This window comes from Bos indicus x Bos taurus, chromosome 3, assembly GCF_003369695.1.
Source record: "Bos indicus x Bos taurus breed Angus x Brahman F1 hybrid chromosome 3, Bos_hybrid_MaternalHap_v2.0, whole genome shotgun sequence".
Lineage (NCBI taxonomy): Eukaryota > Metazoa > Chordata > Mammalia > Artiodactyla > Bovidae > Bos > Bos indicus x Bos taurus.
The window spans coordinates 5,934,100-5,949,596 of NC_040078.1; the positions used below are offsets into that span (position 1 = coordinate 5,934,100).

The 15,497-nt window shown below is 37.4% G+C and overlaps 1 protein-coding gene across 7 annotated transcripts in view; it reads right to left on the reverse strand.

Annotated features, from left to right (window-relative positions):
* Positions 1–2,380: 2,380 nt before the first annotated feature.
* The window catches only part of NUF2 (NDC80 kinetochore complex component NUF2), a 43,945-nt gene continuing 30,828 nt past the window's right edge, over positions 2,381–15,497 (reverse strand). For all 7 annotated transcript variants that reach the window (XM_027527073.1, XM_027527086.1, XM_027527114.1 and 4 more), the window contains exon 14: positions 2,381–2,780. In XM_027527073.1, the coding sequence (XP_027382874.1) occupies positions 2,643–2,780 (138 nt within the window). In that variant the 3' untranslated portion in view covers positions 2,381–2,642. The remainder of the gene's footprint in view (positions 2,781–15,497) is intronic.

Consider the following 15,497-nt stretch of genomic DNA (forward strand, 5'->3'; position numbering starts at 1 on the left):
ACTCTATTTCCTTTGCAAACTTAAAATATTCAGTTTACTATGACACCCAAGCACAATTTGAAAATCTAAAAGCTTTTGCAAAAATAATTGACATAATCTAATTCACATGTTTGAAGTGAAGTGAAGTGAAGTGAAGTCGCTCGGTCGTGTCTGACTCTTTGCGACCCCATGGACTGTATCCTACCAGGCTCCTCCCTCCATGGGATTCTCCAGGCACGAGTACTGGAGTGGGTTGCCATTTCCTTCTCCAGGGGATCTTCCCGACCCAGGGATCAAACCTGGGTCTCCTGCTTTAACCTGAGCCACCAGGGAAGCAATTAGCATGTTTAGAATAACCTAATACCTTTGAAGAAGTGGATTAGAGATTGTAAACCTAGTAAAAAAGATTACTGCCAAGTACACCAGCTAAAAATGAAGATGATATAAATTGCAACATGGGCAAAGATGTGAGAGGAGGAGACTTGGGTACATCAATCCATAGTTCTTGCTAACTAAATGGATATAAGGAGTGAGTAGTGGCATAAGAGAGAAAGTTGGCTAAGTTCCTTTTCCATAACATACTTTTGAGTATTTTGATAATCATATTTGAATTTAATTGGTTCCACCTGCAGTCCTGTATTCTATTTTATGCACTAAAACATTACATTACTCTGAAAAGGTCAGTTAGGCTTCACCAGAATGCCACAAGGTTAAAAATTTCTACAGTCACCTCTCAGTATCCGCAGGGGACTGGCCCCAGGACCAGTGATCTGAGACTGCTGATGCTCCAAGGGCCACAGTAATCCTCCGTATCCACAGTTCTGCATCCATGGATTCAACCAACTGTGGATCATTTATTCAAAAGTTCTATTGAAACAAATCCACGTAAAAGTAGACCCTTGCAGTTCACAGCGGTGTTGTCAGGGTACACTGTATTGGCTATTGAATACCCAAGTCTGAAATTCAAGAAAAATATGACAAATGTTAACAATGCACATAACGCAGTAAAAGTTGCATGGATGTTTAATTCATGACTGAAGTGGTGGGTGTAGATGAAAGTTTCCAAGGAGGGGTACAGAAGTTGAGAAGAGAAGGAGGGTCAAGGGCAGATGCCTAGAGAATGCATTCTAGGGGAGAACAGAGAATGAGACCCTCATGGGAAAATATCTAAAAGGAACAGACAATTAAGAGAACTAAGAGGGCAGTGTTACTGAGACACAGGGGAAAAAGTATTGGACAGGTAGAATGTAAGGAAGATAAAGATTAAAATGGTCCAGGGAATTTTGATAACTAGTAAAATGATTTTAGAAACTTCAGTGAACCAGTATGAAGAGAAATAACAACACCATTATGGGCAGGGAAAGAAATAGAGGTACATATAAATTAGGTTTTCTAGAAATTTGGTTGTGGGGGAAGAAAAAGAATAAGAGCTAAAGGTGGAGACAGGTCTTGGTGAGTTAAACATTTTTTAAACATAAAATGAGAGACATGGTCATGTTTACACCTGTTGCCCAGCCCCATAAATAGACCTTTCCATGGGCTGAAATTTTTTTTTTTTAAAAAAGCAAGAAAGGGACAGGGCAATAGCTCAATTTTGTGCCCCAACTATTCCTCCATTGGACACCTAGCCCTTTCCACTCTTCCTAGGGCTTTTCCTCTTACTGAAAGCCTACTCTGTACTTACTGTAGTATTTTATATTTCTGTCAAAGAGAAAAATAACTGGAACTCTGCTGCTGCTGCTGCTGCTAAGTCGCTTCAGTCGTGTCCGACTCTGTGCGACCCCATAGACAGCAGCCCACCAGGCTCTGCCGTCCCTGGGATCTCCAGGCAAGAACACTGGAGTGGGTTGCCATTTCCTTCTCCAATGCATGAAAGTGAAAAGTGAAAGTGAAGTCGCTTAGTCGTGTCCAACTCTTAGTGGCCCCATGGGCTGAAGCCCACCAGGCTCCCCCATCCATGGGATTTTCCAGGCAAGAGTACTGGAGTGGACTGCCATTGCCTTCTCCGAAGTGGAACTCTAAATACCATTAATTAATATGTATTGTCTACCATGGCACTGTTCTAAGCAGTTTGCACATTTTATTTTCCTCATAAAAATGTCATAGCATAAGACCACCACTCTCATACTTCGTCTTTCAAAGAATTACATTAGGAAGTATGGTATAGTAAAAACATTCCAGACCTCAGTATCACACAAAGCACAATTCAAATTTTGGTTCAATTATTTACTCTTTCAGGACCTTCACCCATCAAGTAGTTATAAAAATGTCTACCTAGAGCTGCCTGAGTGAAGATCAAATGAGATCCCACAATGCTTAGTGCAAAGCCAGGGCTCAGTAATACTATACCTCTGTATGTTGACAAACAAAGTGACAAAAGCCATGAAAATAACAGGGGGAAGAAATTTCAAATGCAATTGTTTATTTCAACCACTACTTACAACAAGGAGCAGAGACATGAATACCTGCACAATTTAAGTTCATGGAAGTCTACAATAAATGTATTATCTTACAAAATAATAATCTATGAGAGTATATAAAAAATGACCGAGCCAACACTATTTAGTACTTTTGATACTTTCATTAACTTCAACTTAACTATTCCCTTTCAGAATATAAAATTAAAAGTTGACAAGCTTTTTATAAAAAGATGTGTAATTCTGTTAATCAGGTTGGGTTCTGAACATTTTCTTCTTCAGTTCAGCTGTTTTCGCATCTATTTTAGCATGGCAGTCCTCTGTTGCCTTTTCAATGCCTTCGTGGTATTTCTCCAAAGCAGCTTTCAAGCTGAGAAATATTTCCTAAGTAGAAAATGAAATACAACAAGGATTATTCCATGCAATGACCAAAACTAAAAGTGAATTAAAGAATTCCAACAGTCTCATTCGTATTTATTCATAATATTTTAAAGCCTACATTATCTTATGCACGTGCACATACAGACACACGTGTGCCTACTCTTATTAAGCCACACGGATGCACCAAAAAGTCAACTACTCAGAAAGAGCAAAGCAGAGACACTAACAATGGCTTGAATTCTAAGACATTAAGGACATATTTTTAATAACCAAAGAAAAGTTTTTACTTTGGAGCTTTTCATGTTTACCAGGCAAATACCTAGATTTCTGTAAACAGCTATAACCTCTGTATTTGACTCTGATCATCACTTAAATTACATGTAAACAGGTTTAATAAGTAATCTACAGGACTGAAAAATACACCAGTATTTTTGTTTTAATAAACTGATCGGGCAGTCCTACTATAAGCAATAATGAATTTTCATATAAACCTAAATGGATATGTTAAGAATTAAGAAAAAACTACACAACAATTTTTATAGACTGAATAAAATAATAAAACAATTAGTCTGCATGCATTATCTTTTATCTCATGCTTATCAAATGCAATTTTGATCCATTTATTATTGATTTTTCTTACACAAAACAATTCTCAAATTTTGATACAAGAAAAAGTAGTATTCTGAAAGATTATAAAAGGTGTTCCACAACTGAAATAAAACAGCAGGCCTTTTCCAATGGAAGAAAAAAGCAATAAATGGGTAAAATGGTTATAAATATTCTCAATTGTAACTGCTGTTCCCATTAAACTTTTCTTAAACCCATAGTATAGCTAGTACTTATCTTAGTTTAAATTCTAGTGTAGATACTCTCTGATTTTGAGCAAATTATATAGGTCATAATTAAATATAGTAAGAATTCAAAATGTTTCAAAAAAGAACAACACTATTTCCAGAGACTGCTACCTATGCAAGAACTATTGCTGGGAATCTGGGAACTATTGCTCTAGATTAAGTGAATATAAATAGATGGTGAAGGCTAAACACTTTCCTAAAATCTAAACATGGATCATTATTAAATCATAATACAAAAACAGAAGAGTGTATTTAGATTCCCAACATCTAATCAGACATAAAATTACTACAACTATGATGGAATATAAATCATTAGGGAAATAAATAAAAAAATTTTGACACCTTTATTTCTTAAAGCTTATTGGAAAAATAAGGTGAATTAGTTGCTAGCTTATATAAACACCATTTTTTAAAATTGGCACAATCAGCAGCTACAGATCAATTTAATTTCATGGTTCTATATAGGAATATGCACTTATTCATAGTAAAAGAAAGCTGAATAAATTTGGTAGAAAGACATTACTCAGGAGAAACTATTAAAATGAAGTGTAGCTAAATAAAGATATATAATCTGTAAATATCTGAACCAACCTTTTAGACACACTCAGAGGAACAATTTTCTCCTGAGGGCAACTGTATTCTCAAGGAGGAACTAAATCTGGCAGGTAGAGCCACATGAACGAATGAATGAAATATTAAAGCCCAGTTCTACCGCATGTCCACAGAAGCAAACGAACATCTGAAGTTCCAAGCCAATCCTCACAGGATGTTAAACCAATAGATCAGAGCCCTCACCAAAGCTACGTATTTCAGTTTCCAATTAACTCTGTACCCAAGTGGAATTTTATATTAACTTGCATAATAAGTAAGTCTTACTGTGATGGCTTGGCTGAAGTTAAATACTTTTAAACTCAAACTCTAGTTCCACAGTGTCTAACATGACAACCACTAGGAACATGTGATTATTTGAATTTACATTTAAACAGTTGCATGCTCCTCAGCTGCACTAGCCACCCTTCAAACGCACTGTAGCTACAAGTACCTAATGGCTACCATACTCAGTAGTACAGAACATTCCCAGCAGTAACTTCTATGGGACAGCGTTGGTCTAGGTAATTACCTCACTTTCCAAATCAGAGATATCAGGATTATATAATATCTATGGAGTTTTACGGCCAGTATAGCCATTTATCCACCAAGTATGTATTAACTCATCAACCAACATATTATTGAGGCCTCCTACAACAGCACTGAAGGTGGTATAACAGTACAATGGGATGTGCAGTTATGCTCTTCTACCCTATGAAACATACAATCCAGACTAGTTTGGATACACAGCCCTTGAAATATAGCTAGTATAAACCAGGAACTAAATTTTAAATTTTATTTCATTTAAATTAATTTAAATGTAAGTGTAAAGAGCCACATGTTGCTAGTAGCTATGGACAGCACAGATGAGAATAGACTAATAATGCTATAGTATGTGAGGAGAGAAATCAACGATATCTGAAAGGAGCCACAGAAAGTTATATGGAGAATATATTTTTTCATTACACCTTTAACAATGAAAACGATTAGCTTAGATACAAAACTTTAATAATCCTAGAAGGTAGAGATCATGGCTTCTTTGTTCACACTTATTCTCTGAATCAAATATAAAGGCTACTACCTAGTAGATCCCTTTTATGGATCATAGCTTTGTCACAGCAAAGAGGCTTAAGTAACTCAAAGACGTTATGAGCCATGCTGTGCAGGACCAACCAAGATGGATGGGTCATAGTGAAGAGTTCTGACAAAATGTAGTTCAATGGAGAAGGACATAGCAGTCCACTCCAGTATTCTTGCCTGGAGAACACCATGCACAATATGAAAAGTAAAAAGATACTATGCCAGAGGATGACTGACCCAGGTTGCAAGGCACCCAACATGCTACCGAGCAGGAGCGGAGAACAATTACTCATAGCACCAGAAAGAATTAGGCAGCTGGGCCAAAGCAGAAACAGTGCTCCCTTATGGATGTGTCTGGTAGTGAAAGTAAAGTCCAAGGCTGTATATTGTCATCCTGCTTATTTAACTTATATGCCGATAACATCAGGTGAAATGCTGAGCTGGATGAATCATAAGCTGGAATAAAGACTGCCAGAGGAGAGGGTGAGATGAATGGAAAGAGTAACATGGAAACTTACATTACCATATGTAAAAGAGGTAGCTAAGGGGAATTTGCTGTATGGCTCAGGAAACTCGAACAGGGGCTCTGTACCAACATAGAGGGGTGGGATGGGGAGGGAGATGGGAGGGAGCTTCAAAAGGGAGGGAATATATATATGCCTATGGCTGATTCATGTTGAGGTTTGACAGAAAACTGCAAACTTCTGTAAAGCAATTATTCTTCAAAAAAAAAAAAAAAAAATACTGTCAGGAGAAATATCAACAACCTCAGACATGCAGATGATACCACTCTATAAAGAACAATACTGCACAGGAACCTGGAATGTCAGGTTCATGAATCAAAGTAAATTGGATGTGGTCAAGTAGGAGATGGCAAGAGTGAACATCAACATCTTAGGAATCAGTGAACTAAAAACGGACAGGAATAGGCAAATTTAATTCAGATGACCATTATATCTACTACTTAGGCAAGAATTCCTTAGCAAAATGGAGTAGTAGCCTTCCTAGTTAACAAAAGAGTCTGAAATGGAGTACTTGGGTACAATCTCAAAAATGACAGAACAATCCTGGTTTGTTCCCAAGGCAAACCATTCAATATCACAGTAACCCAAGTCTATGCCCCAACCACTAATGCAGAAAAAGCTAAAGTTGACTGGTTCTATAAGACCTACAACAATTTCTAGAACTAAAAAAGACATCCCTTTTCAATATAGGGGATTAGATTAGAAGTAGGAAGTCAAGAGATATCCAGAATAACAGGCAAGTTTGGCCTTGAGTACAAAATGAAGCAGGGCAAAGGCTAACAGGGTTTTACCAAAAGAAGGCACTGCTCATAGCAAATACCCTCTTCCAACAACACAAGAGATGACGCTACACATAGACATCACCAGACGGTCAATACCAAAATCAGATTGATTATGTTATTTGCAGCCAAAGATGGAGAAGCTCTATACAATCAGTAAAAACCCAAATAAACAAACCCGGAGCTGACTATGGCTCATTATCGCAAAATTCAGGCTTAAATTGGAGAAAAGTAGGTAAAACCACTAGGCCATTCAGGTATGACCTAAATCAAATCCCTTATGATACAGCAGAGGTGATGAAAAAATTCAAGGGATTAAGTCTGATAGACAGAGTGTCTTAAGAACTATGGACAGAAGTTCATAACAGTGTACAGGAGGCAGTGACCAAAGCCAACCCAAAGAAAAAGAAATGCAAGAAGGAAAAGTGGTTGTCTGATGAAGCTCTAAAAATAGTTGAGGAAAGAAGAGAAGAGAAAGGCAAGGGAGAAAGGGAAAAATATACCCAACTGAATACAGAGTTCCAGAGAATAGCAAGAAGAGATAAAAAGGCCTTCTTAAAGAAGCAATGCAAAGAAATATAGGAAAATGATAGAATGGGAAAGACTAGGGAGCTCTTCAGGAACATTTCATGGAAGATTGAGCACAATAAAGGACAGAAATGGTAGGACCCAACAGAAGCAGAAAAAATTAAGAACAGTTGGCAAGAATACACAGAAAACAGAAGGATAATACAAGAAAGATCATAATGACCCAGGTAACCACAATGGTGCGGTCACTCACCTAGAGCTGGATATCCTAGAGTGTGAAGTCAAGTGGGCCTTAGGAAGCATTCCTACGAACAAAGCTAGTGGAGATGACAAAATTCCAGCTGAGCAATTTAAAAATCCTAAAAATGACGCTGTTAAAATTCTGTACTCAGTATGTCAGCAAATTTGGAAAACTTGGCAATGGTCACAAAACTGGAAAAAGTCAGTTTTCATTACAATTCCAAAGAAGGGCAATGCTGAAGAATGTTCAAACTATTGTACAATTGCGCTTATTTCACATGCTGGCAAGGTTATGCTCAAAATCCTTCAAGTGAACTTCCAGATGTACAAACTGGGTTTAGAAAAGGCAGAGCATCAGAGATCAAATTGTGACATCTGTTGGATCAGGGAGAAAGTAACAGAGTTTTTCAGAAAAAATACCTACTTCGGCTTCATTTGACTTTGTGGATCACAACAAACTGTTGATAATTCTTAGAAATGGGAATACCACATCTCCTTACCTGCCTCCTGAGAAACCTTTCTGCAGGTCAAGAAGCAATAATTAAAACCAGACACGAAACAACTGACTGGTTCAAAATTACTCAAGTTAAGGTTGTATACTGTCATCTTGCTTACTTAACTTATATGCAGATAACATCATGAAAAATGCTGAACTGAATGAATCACAAGCTGGAATAAAGACTGCTGGGAGAATAACAACAATCTCAGACATGCAGATGATATCACTCTAATGGCAGAAAGTGAAGAGGAACTAAAGAGCCTCTTGACAAGGGAGGAGAATAAAAAGGCTGACTTGAAAATCAACATCAAAAAAACTAAGATCATGGCATCCGGTCCCATCACTTTATGGCAAATAGAAAGGGAAAAGGTGGAAGCAGCAACAAATTTTATTTTCTTGGGCTTCAAAATCACTGCAAATGGTGAATGCAGCCATGAAATTAAGACTTGCTCCTTGGAAGAAAGCTATGACAAACTAGAGAGCATATTAAAATGCAGAGATGTCACTTGACTGACAAAGATCTGCCTAGTCAAAGCTATGGTTTTTCCCATAGTCATGTATGGATGTGAGAGGTGGAGTATAAGGAAGGCTAAGTGCTGAAGAACTGATGCATTCAAATTGTGGTGATGGAGAAGACTCTTGAGAGTCCACTGGACTGCAAGGAGATCAAACCAGTCAATTGTAAAGAAAATCAACCCTGAAAATTCATTGGAACGACTGAAGCTGCAGCTCCAACACTTTGGCCACGTGATGCAAAGAGCTGACTCACTGGAAAGGACCCTGATCCTGGGAAAGAGTCAAGGCAAAAGAAGAAGCCAGCAGCAGAAGATAAGATGGTTAGATAGCATCTCCATCTCAGTGGACGTGAATTTGAGGAAACTCTGGGAGATATGGGGCTTCCCTGGTCGCTCAGATGGTAAAGAATCCACCTGCAATGCAGGAGACCCAGGTTTGATCCCTGGGTCAGGAAAATCCCCTGGAGAAGGGAATGACTACCTACTCCAGTACTCTTGTCTAGAGAATTTCATGGACAGAGGAGCCTGGTGAGCTATAGTCCATAGGGCCGCAAAGAGTCAGACACGATTCAGTGACTGAACAAGAACAATCTTGTAGGTATATAGACCGTTTGCTGAATGGTTGACTAAATGTAGGAATAACTAAATGTTTTCCTACCAAATGTAGGAAAACAGGGAATTTGGGTTTTAAACAAGAAACTGTAGCAATAAGAGTCATATTTTAACAAGAAAAATTTGGCCATACTTAGGATTCAGGACAGATTTGATGCAGGAGAATCTTAAGGAATAAATTTAGCAAGTTTTTGCTGCAATTCATGAATGTTAGAAAATTATGTGATAGAAATATGATTAGAAAACAGTTGTTATGAATAGTTATCAATGAGTTTTTACAAGTCATGACATTAACTTGGTGACTGTTTGGATATCAGGATTATCTTAAGAAAATCCCAAACTGCAACTCTTTGTGATATTTTGAAAATGATGATGCCACTGAAGAATATGAGGAAGCTAAATGAAAAAGAGAGGGAAAGGGAAGGGGAAGGAGACAGAGGCAGAGGGGGAAGGAGAACGTGAGGGTGAGGAAGAAGAAAGACACTGAAAAATGTTAAATTTCATAAATGTTATTTTGTAATGATAAGCTTATCCACTGAAAATATCCATCAGGCAACTAAAATAAGGAGTAGAGTTGAGGTGGCCAGAATAGGAAAAATAGATTTTTAAAAGCTTTATAAATAAAGATGACAATTGAAGTTAGAAGTGATGAAATGTCTATGGAAAGGAATATTTAATGAAAAAGAAGGATCGTTAGGATCCAACAAAATTACGAAAAGAAAAATTTGGCAATTTTAACACATCCTTCTTTCCTCTTCATGAAAGATGATTCTAAAGTAAGCTAAAGGGTTTTTTTTGACAAAATGTGTCTCAATGTCATCACAGGACTTAGAGACTCTCCCAAGCTATTTTGGAACAAATGGATATGACAATGTCATCTGGGTAAAGGTAAAGTTAGAACAACTTACCAAGTTGAACAACTAACTGCATCGAAAGTTTTGCTGCTACTAAAAATCCAACTTGATATTATGCTTCATTTAACAAAAGTATAGTGCTCTGGGGTTGGTGACACCATTACCTGGAAGACGACGTTCAGTACTGAACTCTACATATTAAGCAGAATAAAAGAGCAGGAAACAGACAAGAGGACAGCAAACAGAATGGAAATTAAACTATATAAAGAATGGCCGGGAAACGAGCACTAAGTAACCAGATGAGAAGGCTGAAAGAACCCACGATCTTTATCCTCAAATATCTTAAGCAAAATTTCATTAAGTAGAAGAGGGTACAGATTTGTTCCAGAGAGATGATCTTGGTCCACTAGAGTACAGAAATATCAATAATCTCAGATATGCAGATGACACCACCCTTATGGCAGAAAGTGAAGAGGAACTCAAAAGCCTCTTGATGAAAGTGAAAGTGGAGAGTGAAAAAGTTGGCTTAAAGTTCAACATTCAGAAAACAAAGATCATGGCATCTGGTCCCATCACTTCATGGGAAATAGATGGGGAAACAATGTCAGACTTTATTTTTTTTTGGCTCCAAAATCACTGCAGATGGTGACTGCAGCCATGAAATTAAAAGACGCTTACTCCTTGGAAGAAAAGTTATGACCAACCTAGATAGCACATTCAAAAGCAGAGACATTACTTTGCCAACAAAGGTTGGTCTAGTCAAGGTTATGGCTTTTCCAGTGGTCATGTACAGATGTGAGAGTTGGACTGTGAAGAAAGCTGAGCGCCAAAGAATTGATGCTTTTGAACTGTGGTGTTGGAGAAGACTCTTGAGAGTCCCTTGGACTGCAAGGAGATCCAACCAGTCCATTCTGAAGGAGATCAGCCCTAGGATTTCTTTGGAAGGAATGATGCTAAAGCTGAAACTCCAGTACTTTGGCCACCTCATGTGAAGAGTTGACTCATTGGAAAGCACTCTGATGCTAGGAGGGATGGGGGCAGGAGGAGAAGGGGACGCCAGAGGATGAGATGGCTGGATGGCATCACTGACTCATGGACGTGAGTCTGAGTGAACTCGGGGAGTTGGTGATGGACAGGGAGGCCATGCTGCGATTCATGGGGTCGCAAAGAGTTGGACACAACTGAGCGACTGAACTGAACTGGACTGAGAGTACAGAAATGAAAAATTTTAAACTCAAAACAAGAAGTAACATTTTAATAACTAAAAGCTGTCCTAGTAGAACAGCTTGCATGGTGATGAGCTTTATAATACTGAAACAATGAAGCAGAATACATCAGTGGTTCTCAAGAGTTATGCTAAAAAAATTTAGGTTCATGGGCCCCACTGCTGATGGTTCTAATTCAATATATTTGGATGAGGGGTTGCTCATCTTTAATTCTTTTGAATTCTTTATTGTATTCTAATACACTGCTAGTTTTTTTTTTTTTAATTTTATTTTTAAACTTTACATAATTGTATTAGTTTTGCCAAATATCAAAATGAATCCGCCACAGGTATACATGTGTTCCCCATCCTAGTTTTAAGAAACAGCATGCTACAAAGATTTATGGAAAGCATACTACAATATAAGGCACCATTCTAGGCATGGTTTGGCATGACATACTAAGGCAAAAAATTTGATCACTATTGTTAAGAAACTTAAAATATTATTGGTGAGACACATATACACAAAACTAAAAGGAATTTAAAGCAGGTACAGGCACCTTTTATGATCACAGACAAAAGGTACTTACATTAGTAACTGGTTCATTAATTATATCTGACGAGGTGATAATAAATCTGCTCATACGATTTGGTTAAGAAGTAGGATTAAATAAGGTTTTTCTAACCCTCATTCCAGAGATAAACTGAGGGCCAAAGGCTTGGCAAATATGAAGGAAAGTAGTTGGAATGTAAAAGAAAAGTAATTGGAGTGTAATGTAAAAAGAAAGAAAAAAATCAGGGTAGACCATGGAAGAGGAAACTCAACTATTTTCTTTTTCTTTCTTTCCTTCCTTTTAAAGCAGCCCTGAGATAATCCTCAGCTGTACATATACACTTATATGTGCACATGCTAACAATCTAATGTTTTGGAGGATAAAGACTCCTGAGGACAGGTGAGGGGATTGTTTACTGTGATTCTTTCTTTTAAGAATCCTTGCAAATTAAATGTGAATGGTGAAAGGTAATGACAGCATGTTTAAATATCTTTCAGGTTTCAGAGATTGTAGGATATCAATGTAGGCAAGATAAAGCAAAATGAAAAAAAAGAGGCCAAGGGATTTTACATGACAAAGGGCTATTTTTAGTGACTCCTGGTAGAGCAGTTTGGGACCATCTCGAGGCTACTGGACAAACTTTAAAGGTTAAAGAGAGAATGATAATGTGATGAACAGAGTAGGAATAGACGACTTCTTTGGGTCTTTGGCAGTCAAGGAAAAACAGAAGCAGGGAACATGTATGACGCTGTACTGATATTCTGGAAAATAAAAATGTAGAAGACGCCTGTCCACATTAAACTTGAGACTGTCTATGAAACAATAAAATAAATATACTTGAAACAGGCAAAGTAACCTGTTAATTGTGATAAAATTATCATTAAAAAATCTCAAAATACATCTATTAGTGTCCTCTTTGATTTCTTTCACCAGTGTTTTATAGTTTTCTATATATAGGTCTTTAGTTTCTTTAGGTAGATATATTCCTAAGTATTTTATTCTTTCCGTTGCAATGGTGAATGGAATTGTTTCCTTAATTTCTCTTTCTGTTTTCTCATTATTAGTGTATAGGAATGCAAGGGATTTCTGTGTGTTGATTTTATATCCTGCAACTTTACTATAGTCATTGATTAGTTCTAGTAATTTTCTGGTGGAGTCTTTAGGGTTTTCTATGTAGAGGATCAGGTCATCTGAAAATAGTGAGAGTTTTACTTCTTCTTTTCCAATTTGGATTCCTTTTATTTCTTTTTCTGCTCTGATTGCTGTGGCCAAAACTTCCAAAACTATGTTGAATAGTAATGGTGAAAGTGGGCACCCTTCTCATGTTCCTGACTTTAGAGGAAATGCTTTCAATTTTTCACCATTGAGGATAATGTTTGCTGTGGGTTTGTCATATATAACTTTTATTATGTTGAGGTATGTTCCTTCTATTTCTGCTTTCTGGAGAGTTTTTATCATAAATGGGTGTTGAATTTTGTCAAAGGCTTTCTCTGCATCTATTGAGATAATCATATGGTTTTTATTTTTCAATTTGTTAATGTGGTGTATTACATTGATTGATTTGCAGATATTGAAGAATCCTTGCATCCCTGGGATAAAGCCCACTTGGTCATGGTGTATGATCTTTTTAATGTGTTGTTGGATTCTGATTGCTAGAATTTTGTTAAGGATTTTTGCATCTACGTTCATCAGTGATATTGGCCTGTAGTTTGCTTTTTTTGTGGGATCTTTGTCAGGTTTTGGTATTAGGGTGATGGTGGCCTCATAGAATGAATTTGGAAGTTTACCTTCCTCTGCAATTTTCTGGAAGAGTTTGAGCAGGATAGGTGTTAGCTCTTCTCTAAATTTTTGGTAGAATTCAGCTGTGAAGCCATCTGGACCTGGGCTTTTGTTTGCTGGAAGATTTTTGATTACAGTTTCAATTTCCGTGCTTGTGATGGGTCTGTTAAGATTTTCTATTTCTTCCTGGTCGAGTTTTGGCAAGTTGTACTTTTCTAAGAATTTGTCCATTTCTTACACATTGTCCATTTTATTGGCATATAATTGTTGATAGTAGTCTCTTATGATCCTTTGTATTTCTGTGCTGTCTGTTGTGATCTCTCCATTTTCATTTCTAATTTTATTGATTTGATTTTTCTCCCTTTGTTTCTTGATGAGTCTGGCTAATGGTTTGTCAATTTTATTTATCCTTTCAAAGAACTAGCTTTTGGTTTTGTTGATTTTTGGAGAAATATACCATGTTCATGGATTGGAAGAATCAATATAGTGAAAATGAGTATACTACCCAAAGCAATTTATAGATTCAATGCAATCCCTATCAAGCTACCAACAGTATTCTTCACAGAGCTAGAACAAATAATTTCACAATTTGTATGGAAATACAAAAAACCTCGAATAGCCAAAGCGATCTTGAGAAAGAAGAATGGAACTGGAGGAATCAACCTACCTGACTTCAGGCTCTACTACAAAGCCACAGTTATCAAGACAGTATGGTACTGGCACAAAGACAGAAATATAGATCAATGGAACAAAATAGAAAGCCCAGAGATAAATCCACGCACATATGGATACCTTATCTTTGACAAAGGAGGCAAGAATATACAATGGATTAAAGACAATCTCTTTAACAAGTGGTGCTGGGAAAACTGGTCAACCACTTGTAAAAGAATGAAACTAGAACACTTTCTAACACCATACACAAAAATAAATTCAAAATGGATTAAAGATCTAAACATAAGACCAGAAACTATAAAACTCCTAGAGGAGAACACAGGCAAAACACTCTCTGACATACATCACAGCAGGATCCTCTATGACCCACCTCCTAGAATATCAGAAATAAAAGCAAAAATAAACAAATGGGACCTAATTAACCTTAAAAGCTTCTGCACATCAAAGGAAACTATCAGCAAGGTGAAAAGACAGCCTTCAGAATGGGAGAAAATAATAGCAAATGAAGCAACTGACAAACAACTAATCTCAAAAATATACAAGCAACTCCTCCAGCTCAACTCCAGAAAAATAAATGACCCAATCAAAAAATGGGCCAAAGAACTAAATAGACATTTCTCCAAAGAAGACATACAGATGGCTAACAAACACATGAAAAGATGCTCAACATCACTCATTATCAGAGAAATGCAAATCAAGACCACTATGAGGTACCATTTCACACCAGTCAGAATGGCTGCCATCCAAAAGTCTACAAATAATAAATGCTGGAGAGGGTGTGGAGAAAAGGGAACCCTCTTACACTGTTGGTGGGAATGCAAACTAGTACAGCCACTATGGAGAACAGTGTGGAGATTCCTTAAAAAACTGGAAATAGAACTGCCTTATGATCCAGCAATCCCACTGCTGGGCATACACACTGAGGAAACCAGAAGGGAAAGAGACACGTGTACCCCAATGTTCACTGCAGCACTGTTTATAATAGCCAGGACATGGAAGCAACCTAGATGTCCATCAGCAGATGAATGGATAAGAAAGCTGTGGTACATATACACAATGGAGTATTACTCAGCCATTAAAAAGAATTCATTTGAATCAGTTCTAATGAGGTGGATGAAACTGGAGCCTATTATACAGAGTGAAGTAAGCCAGAAGGAAAAACACCAATACAGTATACTAACGCACATATATGAAATTTAGAAAGATGATAACAATAACCCTGTGTACGAGACAGCAAAAGAGACACTGATGTATGGAACAGTCTTATGGACTCTGTGGGAGAGGGAGAGGGTGGGAAGATTTGGGAGAATGGCATTGAAACATGTAAAATATCATGTATGAAATGAGATGCCAGTCCAGGTTCGATGCACGATACTGGATGCTTGGGGCTAGTGCACTGGGACGACCCAGAGGGATGGTATGGGGAGGGAGGAGGGAG